The 16308-nt window shown below is 38.6% G+C and overlaps 1 protein-coding gene across 2 annotated transcripts in view; it reads left to right on the top strand.

Annotated features, from left to right (window-relative positions):
* LOC149793107 (uncharacterized) overlaps window positions 1–16308 on the top strand; it is a 137468-nt gene that overhangs the window by 105145 nt on the left and 16015 nt on the right. Inside the window, exons 7-8 of one of the 2 annotated variants that reach the window (XM_089967017.1) lie at window positions 1716–2840; window positions 9086–10102. In XM_089967017.1, the coding sequence (XP_089823143.1) occupies window positions 1716–2840; window positions 9086–10102 (2142 nt within the window). The remainder of the gene's footprint in view (window positions 1–1715; window positions 2841–9085; window positions 10103–16308) is intronic. The other variant, XM_089967018.1, reaches the window with a different exon arrangement.

Genomic DNA, 16308 nt, shown 5'->3' with positions numbered 1-16308 from the left:
CATTTGATTTAATAATTTAACCTACATTGTTTATTTCTATGATTTATGTAGCAAAAACTGAAAATGGCTTTCTAATCTTTCAGGCTGTGTACTTGTTTGCAGCCATAGGGCAAACATAGATTCACTTAATTGTTTGACAGTTTAAATTTTAGTTCTGACTGTTAGAAATACAAGTTAGAAACATGTGGAAAACATAATTATATAAACTATTTTACTTTTAGTGTTGTATACTTGTATTTTCTAAACCTTTTACCATGTTACAGTTGTATCAACCTACATATTTTAATTGTGCAATAAATGGAAATGTTATTCATTCAAAAGTGTGGGCAACCAAAATTTGGTGTGGGTTACGGTTACCATAATTTTTCTTTTGGTAGACCATCAAACTACCACCATATGTAAATTTGTCCACCTTTGGACTTTAAGAAGAAAATGGTTTCTGCACAAAATCTTGAGTTTTTAGCCAACCTAACTACAATGCCAAGTGAGCTCATGGTATGGCCTGGTCCTTTGTCTGCTATATTCATATATCTGACTGGATTTCAATCAAACTTGCAGTTTGGCCTTATATCATCAAAATATCTTGGAAAAGTTTGATAATGAGCAAGATCAGCAAAATTAATGAAGGAATCTTGCATCTGATTGGTTAAGGTTGTATTTGGTTTTTTAATTCAATTTTTATCATACTATATGCTTATGTCATCAAATTCTTGGTTAAGTTAGATAATGAGTGAGATCTCAGCATATTAATCTTACATCTGATTGTCTGCATTTGTTACATCTCTGGAAGCCATGTTTCTGTTCCAGTTTTGTTAAAACCTGGCTTACATCATCAAAATCTTTGACGGGTTTAATAATGAGCAAGAGCAATGCATAATTATGTGATAATTTTTATCTGATTGGCTGATTGAGTTGTTACCACTCCTGAGGATATTTCTGGTCCAGTCTGGAACACACTTTGTATATTTCACTTACAGCATTAAGATCTGCTCAGCACCATAAGGAGCAAGATCCTTGGATATTAATAGGGTGACCTTGAATCTGGCTGAGGTTCTTATCTGGAAGTCTGATTTGTTTAAAATTGGATTTTGAATTCAGGCTTAGATTATAGTCCTATATGATCCAGATCTCACAATATTTTGATAATATTTGAAATATTTGCACATTATTGATTTTATCTTGCATTTGATTGGCTGAGATGTCTGAGCTTGCTATCACTCTAAAGACCGTATCTCTCATCAAATTTTGATCAAACTTGGTAAATAGGCTTAAATCAACAGAATGTATAATGTGCTTTTATTATAAGCAAGATCTGTGCATATTAATAAAGTGGCCATGCATGTGATTGGCTGCCTTCTTACCACTTATGACCTCATGTTGTTCAGACTTGATGAATAGTCCTCATGTTATTCAGGCTTGATAAATAGACCTCGTGTTATTCAGACTTGATAAATAGTTTAATCTCATCCAGATGTTGGATCATTTTTATTATGATTGGGACCCATGGTTAATTTTGAAATGATCTTGCATGTGATTGGTTGAAGTTTTGTACCACTCGTATCTGTAATAGGATTTTGATGAAACTTAGTTAGTGGATCGGAATTGTTGATCATCACAGTCTAAACATTTCTCTTGGAAAAGAGCTAAACTGTTATTTTTACTGTTTTATTGTAACTGAATAAAAAAACGTTTTGATTTTATACCTTTTGTTTCAGAATGTGACCCAGGAAAGTGGGGGCCACAGTGTGAGCAAACCTGTCCCAGTCTGAGGTGTAAGAATAGCAAATGCCTTCGCAGTAATGGCACCTGTTACAATGGCTGTGATGGTGCATATTTTGGAATGTATTGCACGGAGCAGTGTCGTTGTGTGAATGGCACATGTGACTGGCGTGATGGAACATGTAGTTGTTCAGTGGGCCGATATGGCAGTATCTGTGATGGAATCTGCTCTCAAGGATGTAAAGACACTGTGTGTGATCAGATGACTGCAGGATGTACGTTTGGCTGTAAGTCTGGTTATTATAGCATCTCATGCAACAGAACCTGTGATAAATGTCTTAACACTCTCTGCGATGGTGGAACTGGAAATTGTATGATTGGCTGTGTAGATGGTTACTATGATCAGCAGTGTCAGACCCAATGTCCAAGTAACTGTGTCCGCTGTGATAGAACCACAGGAAAATGTACAACTTGTAATGCAGGTTACTATGGTGACACATGCCAGATACAGTGCAGCCCATACTGCAAGAATGATTCAAGTGGTGTCATCACCTGTACTCAGTCTGTAGGGGAATGTACTTCTGGGTGTAAGGCATACTGGTATGGACCAGCGTGTAACCAGTCATGTAAGAATTGTAAGGACGGAGTGTGCAATCGACAGACAGGACAATGCACGGCTTGTGAGGCAGGGTACTATAATACCCTGTGTAATCTGCAATGTTGGGAGAATTGTAACACACAAAATGGACTGAAGCTGTGTGACTTTAATACAGGATACTGCACTGCGGGATGTAACACAGGATGGTATGGAAATTTCTGTGAAAAAGAATGCAGCACACGCTGTAAGAATAAAAACTGCAAGGTTAGTGTTGATACTTGTCTTGAAGGCTGCATGCAAGGTTACTATGGCACACACTGCGAGAATGCATGTAACTCCAACTGTGATAATGGATCATGTGACACTGTAACTGGCAAGTGCAGCAAGTGCAAGGTTGGTTTCTATGGTGACAAATGTGATTTGGTATGTGTGTATAAATGTCGAGATGGAACATGTGACCAGAGCAGTGGAAGATGTCCTGCTTGTAATACCATTCCTCTTGATACAAACTGCCCAGATTCAGGTATCTGTCTTTACTCTTTTAATCATTTATTTTTTTTACATTAGCATGCTTGTAAATTTTAAGACAGATTTCTGCAAAAAGTTAGATATTTCTTTATTATTTTGCTATTATTTTTAAAGAAAATTTCACTCAGTATTTAAAATGTGTTTTTTTTTATATGTTAGCTCTTGGTCATCACATGAAAATTAACACTGTAATTTAGTGGCACAAAAATCTATATTTCTTCTGTAGAAGCTACATAGAGCTGGGGTGGGCAAGCAAAGGCCCGTGGGCCAGATCTGACCCAGGGCCTGGTTTTGTCTGCTTATTTATATCATAGGGCAGTGCTGTCCAACCTTTTTGACACCATGGGCCACTGAAAAATGTTTTTCTTGAAGCCAAGGTCTGCAGCAGAAATCTGAAAAGCAACGACTATATAGCTGCTTGCACTCTGGCATGCCATTTAAAATCAGCCCGCGGGCACATGCAGCCTGCAGGCCACAGGTTGGACAGCACTGTCATAGGGTGTGGCTTTAAAAATCACTTATCTGGCCTGTACCCTGGAAGAATTTGTCTGGGTCTGCCTTATGAATAATTTCTTTTAATCTTTTGGTTTTATTAGAAAAGCTAACGATTTATATCTTTCTTTTGACATGTTATGGTCACATGACATTAGCACTAATCATAATATTTTAATTGCAGCGATTACTTTCCTGTCACTATTGCTTAGCTTACTATTTTCATGTCAAAAATACACCATCCATATTATGTGAACACATCTTCCCACAGAATGAGGAAAAGTCAGTATGACCTTTTGGATATCACTCTGTCACATGGTCATGCACAGAAGGCAGATGTACCTTATGTGTAATTCTTTTTCATGGACACCATGCTGTACAGATGTCTGCTGATGTGACCAGAGAAATTATGCATGTGGACAACTAAATTATACTGCAGTAAAAACAGCACTCTCTTTCTACAGTGTAAAATAATTCTCAGTGTTACATTACTGTCCATTCATTCTAACTGTATTGTAGCCTTTCCTTTTCTCTCCTTTGGAACTTATGCTCATTGCAGGAATTCTGAGGCAACTTCGTGTTCTACCCATGGTGGCAGACATACACTTTTATGTAAATATATACTGTAAAAAGATAACCGGTAAGTCTCTATGTTTTACAAACAGTAACAGGCCCCACTCAAATGTTGAGGACATTGTTTCCTCCATTTTGATTTCAGACTTGATTATTTATAACTTTGCCACATTGTTCATGTTCCCTCAATAAACAAATATGCAAGTGGAATATCTTATTTCTTTCAATAGAAAATACTTAGGTAATCTCCTTTCTTCATTTATTCGAGCATAACTCAGATTTTTTTTGCAACAAGTGACAACACTTCTGCAACAAGATGAGTCTCACTGACGTACATAATTTTTTCAATGGGAATTTTTTTTCTCTCAGTAAAACAGTCTGTGTGACAAAGTGGCCACAAAAAGGCCTCGTGGGATACCCACACAAAATACATCAAGTGTTCCAATTGCATATGCAAAAATCGTTGCAACATTTGTAAATTGTGGTCTTCTAGCACCTGGAATCTATATGATTCTAGGCATAGTTATCTTCCTCTGAATTTTCTGGCTTCTCTTCCAAGTCTGACATGTTGGGACAACCATCTTCAGTGGCTGTTGAAGCCCCACCAGAAGGAGGGTCTCTATGTTTGAGAAACTGCTCAACTTCCCCTGTTGGGAAATAATGGGAAGTTCTCCCATCCCCAGCAGCGTGCACACTTCTGGTAGTGAGTTTCTTGTTCCTGTTGAGGAGGTATAGCACTATGACTGTGTGTTGCACCCTCCCATTACCGTTAGGAAGGTTGAGCACTGCAATGATGGGTTGCACACTCCCAGTAGGGACGTTGAACACTCTGATAGCAAGTTACACCTTTCCTTGAAGGAGGTTAAGCACCGAAACCATTTGTTGCACCCACCCTTTAGGGAGGTTGTACATCAAGTTAGTAGTTCTCTACCCCACCCACCCCGCCAGAACCGAGCTTGCCCCTTGCCTCCCTCCTCCATCCCACCCTGTGCAGGAATTGCAATCCATACAAAGGACTGTGGCTAGGGATGGGGGAGCACTTAGGCATCCCCCCTTCCCTAATATACCTATGAACCCTTATGGGAGGTGGGCCTTCCACCTCAGGGACCTTGGTATATTATGCCCCCATGGGCTACTGGACCTTACCTTCCCAGTCGAAGTGATGCTGTGGATCATGTCCAACCGTCATCTCACTAGGTAGTTTCTTCTCAGAAGGCTAAAGATGTTACATCATCTAGGGTAGACAGATGTTCTGGTCTCCTCTCTGCACCTTTGGATCAACCAGGGACTGTGGCAGAGAGGGCTCCTATTCCCCATCCTTCAAGGGACATAGTGTTAACCAGCCACTCTTCAACTCAGAGTGTCCTTGACTATGATGATTATGATGCACTCTCCATCCTCATTGACTTCAACAAGTTCAAGACAGAAGCTGTGGCAATGACACCCTTGTTTAGGCCCACCCCTTCACCTCAGGTGGATAAAGAAGAAGAAGAAGAGGTCTGGTCCTTCGATAAGGCAGTAAACGTGGTGTACTGTTTGTTACTCCAGTCCAATCCCCAAATTTTTGCTAGACCACCTTCCTCTTTAGTTCCACAGCACTCAAGTCGCCATGGATCCAAGAGGAAGTTCTCTAACCCACCTTCCTTTCCTACTACAGGAAAGGGAGGGATAACCCTAACAAATTATCCCCTCTCCTGCCCTGCATCCCTTTCCTGAATGTCCCACTAGGTTGATGCCTTGGCCTCTTCTCAGAGGCTCAGTCAAGCATCATGGATGTTGGGTGGGTTCTCTCAGTCATAAACCAGGGTTATAGACTCCATTTTCGGGAAGGACCCCCACTTTCAAGGACCCCCATTTTCTTTCCACAGTTCAATCTGGTGGAATTATGGAAAGAGGTGCACACCCTTCTGCAGAAAGGGGCCATTGAGAGGATCTTAAATGATCAGTTTCCCGCCCTCTACTCCAAAATCCTGGTCACCAAGATAAGCGGGTTGTCATTCAGAATCTCTTCCGCACCCAGAGACTTCACCCAGGTCATGGGAATAGTAGCGGCCTACCTCCATATAAAAGGAACATCGATTCTCCAGTATTTTGATGACAGTTGCTGATTCATCATGTTCATGTTCAGTCCCTTATCAGGACCTGTTCCACTGTTGGTCCGCTGTAACTTAGTTTGGTCTCCTACCCAATCTCAAGAAGCTGGAACTTGTTCTATCACAGGACTTTGTTTACATGGGGATGACCTCTAGTGGACCTGTTTTCGAAAATGCTCAACAACAATTCCAGTTGGATCACCTATTCTCACATGCCTTCCTACCTTTCTGACAGCTACCACAAGTTCTGCAATGAGTTTGAACTCCCACTGCTCAGAACATTCTCATTGCCCAATTGTGGCCCCAGTAATCATGGTTCAGTGATCTCCTAAACCTCTTGATAGACTGACCCACATCTCTACCACACAGGATGGATCTCCTGTAACAACAATGGGGATCCTTCCCCACAGCAACCCAGACATTCTCTACCTTCAAGCTTGGCTCATCTCAAACGATCTCTCTGCCAGAAAAAGTTTTCAGGCTGAGTTGTCATTTGCATAATTCAAGCTAGGAGAGCTTCAACACCCAAAGTTTATGATGCCAGGTGAAAATTTTCTGTGATTGGTGCAGTAGGAAACATGCTGATCTTATCTGCCCTTCTGTAACTTCCATTGCTGATTTCCTTTTGTTTCTCTTTGAGTCCAAAAGATGTACAGTTTTCACTATCAAAGACTATTGAATTGCCATCTTGCCATCCAACACACTTAAATTCTCTTAGGGCACTGACATCGGCTTAGATCCACATCATACCAATCTTATAAAGATTTTGAGCTTCAGAGGCCTGCCTCCTGCTTTTTGTGCCCAGATGGATTTCTTTTCTGTGTTCTATGGTCATTACCAAAGCTCCATATGAACCATTGAGTGAAGTATATCACACTCAAGATGGTGTTCCTTCACATTCTTGCCTCTGTGAGATGAAGAAGTGATATTTATGCCTTATCCATTAACTCTGGCCATCTCCAGTTTAAAGGGATTTATAACTCTGTTTCCATTCTCTGCCAACCCTGTTTTCTAAAAAAAAATGAGTTACCTTTGGTAGCTCCCTTACCCATAGCGATTCCCAGTCTCAGTAAAATCTGCACAGGGGATGATCAAATTAGACTATTATGCCTGATGTGTGTTCACCGCCTCTATCTTAATGCCTCCAAAGCAAAAAGACAAGATAGGAAATTTCTCTTTCTCCATATTATGGGCTCGGTAGACATTTCAGCTGCCATTATCTTCCAGTGAATTGTTATCATATGAACCTAGGAATCTCTCACTGATCAAGACCTTGTCTTCATGAAACTTAAAGCCCAAGAGGTTCGAGCCATTGCTACCTCACGGGCCTACTTTAATTTTTCCTGTCTGAAGGATATCATGAAATCAGCCTTTTGGCACTCTCATACTACATTTTCCTCCTCCTACCAATGCTCATTAGTGCAACAGAGCGCAGGCATTTTCTCTCAGGGTCCCATAGTCACGACACAATGTGTTACTCAGAGAGACATGAACCTACTGTAGATGGACCATTGTATGGTGAGTACATTTAACTTCTCTTTTTTTGATCATTTTGACATCAACCTACCCAACTTATTGACAAATTCAGCTACGCAACAGTGACAGGATAAGTAATTGCTGCTATTAAAATGTACTTGGGTGGGGTAAAATTAATTTTAATTATGCAATACTTACCTGCTGCTATTACTGAATACCCTTCTCTCATCCTGCTCTGATATCTTGTGTAACTATCGTCAGTGAAAAAGATGACATGTAAGGTACATTTGCCTTCTGTGCATGACCATACAACATATTGTTGTGCAAAAGGTCAAAAGGTCATACTCTATGGCAGGATGTGTTCACATCATACAGATGGTGTATTTTCAGCGTGAAAATTGTTAGTTAAGCAATAGCGAGAAATAAGTATTGCATAAATTAGGATTAGTTTTACCCCCTAAAAAAAAAACATTTTTGCTGCAGACTTTGAATGTAAATATCGTAAATTAAAATTTTAATACTTTTTATGGCTGAGAAAAATTTGACTACCAGAAAGATTACTTTTAGTGTCTAGTGTCTTGTTATCGACAAAGAGGACATGTAAACTTGTGGCACACATATGCAGTCATTCACTACTTCACCTGCTTTTAAATTAATGAAATGATATAGAAAACTATTAATTAAAACTACTAATGATTAGCTTCAGTATTCAACTATTCATGCCTACAACACAGTTTGCATCCTTTTCTATGACTGACAACCCATTTTCCTACATTAAAGCAAATTGTAGCCATGGTTGTTGGTTAGCCAAGCTGATGCAATGTGCTGTATTTAATATTGTGTTCTGATTGGTCAGTCAGAATCTAACTGATGTACAGATTTTAGTGTGCACATACTATAAGTAACCTTTGTGTCTCTTATCAATGGAAAATATAATAATATTTTTAAATCAAATTTTCAAAACTGTTTGAGAGTGTATGAATGGGTAGACATGTTCCCCAACATGGCCAGAGATAGTGATGTCACTGGCCACAATTTTGAGTACTCGAATCCTGGAATCTGTCATTTTAATTGTTTATGTTCTAGATTTAGTACTGTACCTTTTGCAGCCCTAATGTATAATCTGGCTTTCAATACAGAATTTTGCATGCTAAATAATTAGCAATTGTTTAAAGATGAGATGAAAATCATAATAGATCATTTTTGTATAACTCTTTATATATATACACATGAATATATAATTAAGAGTGTAAAAAATATGAACAAAACAGCATGTTGGGTCATTTTGTACTCATTGGGAGCATGCAGTTTCTTATAATTTGTTTTAATGACTTTTCTCAGCACTTGACTGGTCTGGTTTTGTTTTTACTCACTCCTGTTTGATCTATTTACCTGGTGATTGATTGATTTTCAAATTTTGAGAAATGTTTGCCTACCTTCCCACTGAAACTTTTTCCTCTAAAATACTAATTGAAGCTCCATTATACTAAAATGCATTATTAATATCTCTCTCTTTCTCTCTCTCCCTCTCTCTCTCTGGCATAAATTCAATCTTAGAGGGACTTTGGTGGGTTGGTGTGTATCAAAACCAAATCATCTCTTACAGATTGTCCAGATGGAACATATGGATCCAACTGTCAGTTAACCTGTTCTTCACGTTGTTCTTCCATCAAATGTACCAAGGAAAATGGAACCTGTGCCGGGGGATGTAAGACTGGTTACTTTGGGGCGAAATGTGAAGGTGTTTGTCAATGTATCAACAATGGTCAGTGTAACTCCAACACTGGATCATGTTTGTGTCCCTCTGGTTACTATGGTGACAAATGCGAAATTACCTGTTCAAGCTGTGAGCTCAATTCATGTGACAGCACTGGCACATGCACCATTGGGTGTGTGAATGGTTACTATGGCACCAAATGTACCCAGAAATGTGATGCAATTTGTGCAGCATGCAGTCGCAGTGATGGGTCTTGTACGAAATGCACACCTGGAGAGTTTGGTTACAGATGCGATATTAAGTGTAGTGCACAGTGTCGGCCTGGTTCTACAGGGTTGGTTACATGCAGTAAAGCAACAGGTCAGTGTGACAGTGGCTGTATAGATGGATGGTATGGGTCAAGTTGTGACAAAACTTGCTCTAACTGTGTTAGTGGAAAATGTGACACTCAGACAGGATTGTGTCTTCTTGAGGGATGCAAGGCTGGTTGGTGGGATTCATACTGCAGTGAGGCATGTAGTGGTCACTGCGCTGGCGAGATAAACCCAGCCTCCTGTAATACTAAGACAGGTGTTTGTGACAAAGGATGTGTGACAGGGTGGTATGGGTCAAAATGTCAGAGTAAATGTAGCTCTACTTGTCGTAATAATAACTGCATTGACAATGGATTCTGCTTAGATGGATGTGTGGCTGGATTTTATGGAGTTTCCTGCCAATATAGTTGTAGCCTACGATGTAAAGACAAGACTTGTGACAAGAATTCCGGTAATTGCCCTGCATGTGAGGCTGGTTACTATGGCACCATGTGTGAAAATGGGTGCATACAGACCTGTTTGACGACTGGAACATGTGAACAAGTCGGGACCCTGGCTGGCCGATGCCGATGCGCTAACCCGGGTGATTGTGGTAAGGTGTTGTAAACTCAAAATAATATTTCTTCCTTGCAAAAATATATTTGTTAAATTAATGGGAAATTGGGACAGAGCTATACATCCAAAATAAGAAGTATTAGAACTTTTTCAGGATTATGCTATCTGGAGTTAGATTAACCACCAGCATGGATTTCACAAAAGACAGTTTGAGTGAGAAAGGGCTGGAAAGTCAAGCCATTAAATGCTATGACTTATGTTATTAAGTGTCAGATAATTGGTATTTAAATTAGTAACATTTCTGAGAAATAACTGACCAATCAAACTTGTGTTACTGAATAGTCTGCAGGCCATGTTGTTTAGCTCAAATAGCATTATAAAGGGCACATTGGAGTTGTTGAGGTAGGTTTGGGGAATTGGGAGATAATATTTGAACAAGTTTGGGTTACACAGCTAAACCTGTAAATAATGATTGCTGAGTATTACAGATCCCTGTGTATTTCAAACACAAACCTTAGTCTTTTTCTATGGCCATGACATTTAGTGTTCTGAATTGCTGTTGGAACTGATTAAATATTTTGGTTCCATCCATTTGTTATCTTTTTTGCTTTCCCCTTGCTCACATACCGGTAACTTATTTTTCATCTTCAGATCATAAAAGTCACAAAGGCTGCCAGTTGGGTGCATAAAAAGACTCCCACAATAAAGATAAAAGATTGTTTTGGTTGCCAAGTTCATAACAAGGTAGCTGAATGTAGCACATCCCAAATTTATTGAATAGAGTGTGTTCAGTACCAAAAAATCATAAGATGATCAATTTCATTGGCTCATATAAATGTCTTGCTCATTTTCATTGGTTTATTAATGTGCCAAGGAAAAGGAGCTAAGTGCTTTTCCCAATGAGACACCTAGGCAGCCAACATGGGATGGCTGAGGCAGGTGTCGACCCTGCAGAGTCCATTGTTCTTTCAAATGAGTTACTGTTGGACTCTGTAGTTATATGGTAGTTGTATTGATGAGACTGGATATAATTTGCCTCCTTCATTAGGGCATCACTCTGTATTTATGTCCTACCATGACAGTGGTGTGATCATATAGTGTTACAATTGTCTGTCTATTCACCACACCTTGGTTAAGTTTTGCATCCAGGTCATCTGAGGCACTGTGGTGGAGCATCTGTCTTCCATGAACACATTTCTAACTATTTTGGAATTTTTGTTCTTGTTGTTTTGGGTTTAAAGCCATTTTTCAGCGCATGATAGACAGTACATGGCAACCATTATAAATGGTGGAGGAAAAGCCCCAAAAATCCCTGGTAAGAACCATCAATCCATGGGAAGTTATTGGCAAGCTTTCTTACATACCCATATTGGCTGAGCCTGAGACTTGGTGAGATGGCAGTGATCAGTAAAGGTGAGTGCTTTAGACCATTCTGCCACCCAGGACCCAGTTTTTTGTTTTTGTAGACAAAAGATTGACACATAATAAATAGAGTTTATGATGATGTTATTAATACATAATATTGCTCACAGATTTAATTGACTTTGCTACATTGATTTCTGAGAACCATTCATATGATGTCTTTCATTAGAAACATCACTCCTTAATTAGGACCCCAACACTATTTGTTTATTGAGTAAGGTACAAGTCACGAAAGTAGGGAGAACTTTTGATAGCATATGTACTTATTACTTTGAAACTGGGCCACTGACTTATGATCAGCACTGAACTATCTTTAAATATTTAAAAACTTATATCATTGCTTTCAATTTGTACATAGATGATATTTGTGTGTTTACAGAAAATTGAATTATGGATTCAAAAATGCAAATAGTTTCTCAGCTTTATTGTTCAGGAAATTCATGCAAGCATTTTCAAGAAATGATACACCAGAATGTGTGTGTTCAAGTTTAGATCATGACCAGACAACTTCTCTGAAGGTCAAGTTTAGACCAGACAACTTCTCTGAAGGTCAAAATCATTTAGATCTGTTGGTCAGTAATGTCCAGTGTCACTCATACACAACCAGGGCCAACAAAGAGACCTATTATACTGGGGTGTGAACATAATGTGCATTCACTGTATACCTGTTCATAATTGAAAAATGTGTGAAAATTTTGACAGTTAAAACTAGATATTCCCTGTTACAGGGGTAGATTGTGACAGTTAAAACTAGATATTCCATGTTACAGGGGGAAGACTGTGACAGTTAAAACTAGAAATTCCATGTTATAGGGGATAGACTGTGTGTAATTTGATATCATTTGCCTTGCCTTTAAACACCTGATATTAAAATTTGTTGCTGGTTGACTTTTATTTTACAATATCAATGAAATGAAATGAAATTTTGATGGCTCCTTTCAGGATAACATACTGTGTGCTATTTTTTGCCTTAGCTTTAAAAACCTGAGGCTAATAGACATATATTAATGAGGAAGAATTTCAAATGTTTAATGAATCATATATAAGGTCACAAAAGAAAAACGTGTTTCCAGTCGATCGACTGTCCCTGTTTTTCGATACTGACCCTAGCAATTTTTCCCCCCAAGCTAAGCAAACCCCAAAAAAAACAAAATTCCCAAAATGATTTGTGCTTCTAATTGAGCTGGTTTCACCCAGTATTTGAACTGCTTAGTACATTATATATTAATCATTAAAATATATATGATGTTAAAAAAACACAAACAAGAAAATCCAACTTACCTACGTTAATTTTAAAACCAGTGCAATAGGAAACACACATATTTGGTTTTGTGTTCCTAATTACAAAAGAAATTGCAAACAAATGATTAGAATACAAAATTGCTGTCTGTCAGAGATTATGTCATTTTCATGTCTAGGTGTTGGAACTGGGGTGGTTGGGTAGATTAATAATACATATGAAGTTCAAATTGGACTAGCATTTAGCTTTTTATACATAATATTAAACATTTTTATTAGGATGTGGATAAAAGAATGGAGAAAAGTTAGTACTTTAGTTTCTTGCTAACAGTTTTGGAACAAAACTAAGCATTTCCTTGATTGCTTCAAGAGATAACAAGAGGTTTCATTTTTGTGATCCATCTGTTCCAAAGGATCATTTATGGATCTTATTTCAGGTAAATAAAAAAGAATAATACTGGACAGTTTTGAGTACATCGCAGGAACAATATTGCAGTTCCCTAGAGAACAAATTAAAAGAAAGTGATCTAAGATTGTTGCTAACCTCTAGTGGAGGAAGATTCTGTGAATTGATTTCCGTAGGAACTAATTTGAGTTTAAGTTAATCCATGTGGAAAATGTTTGTACCCGGTAGATTAAATCTATCATGAAGTTCATTGTTGGTTTAACTCACTGGACACTTCGAGTGACAGTCTATGGTGCATTCTGAGAGAAAGTTTTTTTCTTCCCATTTTGTTTCTTCCAATGTTTTGGCTATTCATCTCAGGTTATCCTTTTATTTCTTTTCTTCTTGTCACAGGAATGGCTTCCCTGTCTAATATTTCATTCCCTTTTTATTATATTTCATCCCATAAGTATACTGAATCATGATTTCTCCCTTCATTGCTATTGGTTTCATTATTTCATCATTTTTGTATCACATGAGGCTTGTATCACAAGAGGCTTGTATCACTGCAATGTGAGTGAATATCACCAGTCGACTTAACACAGATTTTTCCACTGGCCAGCAGGGCCAGCTCACATAGAAATCAACAGGACCTGCAGAAGATCAACTGGCCATTACAATAAAATAAAAATTATTTCACTAACATGTTAAATTGTAGTATTCTAAAAGTATGTGTATAATTTCCCATTTATATGAGTTTGCTTTGTTTATATTACCTGCTTTTACTGTTTGCTGAAATTCCAATAACAAATGGCTTGGTAATTATGCCTCACAAGGCAAGTTATTCTGTCATTATAATTTTATGATGCTAATCCTTTATTATGATAAAAAGGAAAAGTGTATTCCCTCACAAGTTAGAATTTCTATAAAAATTGGAGCAATTTGGTTTGAACCCAATGGTACCTGTAGGCATTTTTGTACAGGTGTGAAATGGTGTCCATTAACGGTTCTTTTATTTGTTTTGTTGATTGTATAACAAATTTAAACAATTACAATAGACTTTTCCATGAATCAGACACTGCTGAAGCTAAACTTCAGACTGGTTTATAGATGTCACCAGTTTAAGGAAGTTGGATTAGTGTTAGAATGGCCTTATGGGAACAAGATATATAACCAGTGTGCAGAAGAAGTCAGTTTACAGAAAGAGCTGGTGTTGGGTCTTATGGACGAGACAACATATACACCTAACAAATACTATACATATATATACATGCTTATACATCAGGTCCAACTGCAAACAACATAGACGCCAATCTTTTTTATCATATAATGTTCTGGCAGATCAGGGTCAGTGTTGTTTGTTTTATGGATTACTCATAACAAACTGCATAGACTGAGATCTGCCTGTGTTATACAACAGCTGACTTGAGACTGTGTAGTTTGCAGTTGGACTAGACTTATAATTAAGTACATACAGTAGCTGTCTTCGATAGACAGGCAGCCATTAATAATAGTAATAATAATAATAATAATAATAACTTGCCATTTAAACTTGAATCCCCTTGCCATGAGGAGCATATGTGGAGTCGCTGACAACACGCAGACTGGTATGGAGGACAAATGTTGTTGTTGTTGTTGTCCTTTGACACCACTAACTGGTTTGATTTCTGTGTTTACATGAGTGGCTGATCAGGCCAATTTGTGCTCTGAGCTGTTTATGGCACACTGCCAGCTTATCTTCACCAGTTTCTTCAGGCAGCCCATGTGAAAATGGATCTGGTTCTTGGCATGATGTCCAGGTTTCACAAGCTTATCGCAGGGTCAGCAACACAGTGGCTTTGTAGAATTTAAGTTTTGTTTGTAGACAGTGATTCCTCTATGCTCTCACATATAGTCTGCCAAAGGCCACAGTTGCTTTAGCAATTCTGCCATTGGTTTCATCACCAATGTGGACTGAATATGACAGTGTGCTGCAGATATAGATGGACTTGTCCACTGCCATGAGGGAGGGTATGGCCATTTACTGTGATTACAGGCTATACATAAGGCTTTTGTGATGCTGGATGGGACATCACCTCTGTCTTCTTGATACAGTCATTATGTTACTGAAATTGTTGCAAGCTGAAGAGAAATGGTCCATACCATGTTGAATGTCAGACTTAGATTGGCATTCAGACAACAGTCATGGCAGCAAATAGATCATCAACAGTCACTTCCTGTAACTTTTTATAGTCTCCTCGGATTGAAGAGCTTGCCATCAGTCTGGTATCTGATGTTGATCCCAGTGTCATAATCATGGAAGGTATCAGTAAGCATGGTGGAGAACATGATAGTGAAGAGGGTTGGGGTGAAAACACAGCCTTGCTTGACTTTATTGATGACTGGAAATGACTCAGATGACTCAGTGTCCATGACATGCCGCAATGGAATTGTCAAACTATCACATTAAATTTCTCTGGGCATCACAATTTTTCCATGATCTTCCAAAAGCCTCTATGTTGTATCAAAGGCTTTAGACAGGTTAATGAATTTTGTGTGCAGGTTGGAGTTCTGTTCCTGGCAATTCTCCTAGATTTGATGAGCTACAAACACCATGTACTGTATGTGGTCCCTCATCTTTTGTGACTCTCTGGCAGAAGCCCTAGACAAACAAAATTGTTCACTGCCTTTTTTTTCCCCCCTGGTATTACTGATGGTGGAGAACAACTAAGGTACAATTTGTGCAAGAGTGTCAGCTTTGTTGATCCAGCAGATTATCAGACAGATTGCTATTATTGATAAATTGATGTTGACTGACCTTTATATGCAGACATGGCATGGCATAAATTCCTCTTCTTTTGAGCCATGGCATAAATTCCTTTTCTTTTGAGCCATGGCATAAATTCCTCTTATTCTGAGCCATGGCATAAATTCCTCTTCTTTTGAGCCATGGCATAAATTCCTCTTATTCTGAGCCATGGCATAAATTCCTCTTCTTTTGAGCCATGGCATAAATTCCTCTTTTGAGCCATGGCATAAATTCCTCTTCTTTTGAACCATGGCATAAATTCCTTTAGAACACTCACTGTTTTGGTATTAATCCCTGTAAAAACAGAACACCTGTGTATTCAGCAGGTATTGACCTGGGATTTGAGTTGACGATGCATGTGTAGAAAGCAGCATCACCACCATGGCAAGAGCAATGCATCATAACCATC

The sequence above is a fragment of the Sinohyriopsis cumingii genome, chromosome 8 (assembly GCF_028554795.1).
Source record: "Sinohyriopsis cumingii isolate HCF-2022 chromosome 8, ASM2855479v2, whole genome shotgun sequence".
In the NCBI taxonomy this organism is placed as follows: Eukaryota; Metazoa; Mollusca; class Bivalvia; order Unionida; family Unionidae; genus Sinohyriopsis; species Sinohyriopsis cumingii.
This window is presented reverse-complemented; position numbering and strand designations above follow the sequence as displayed.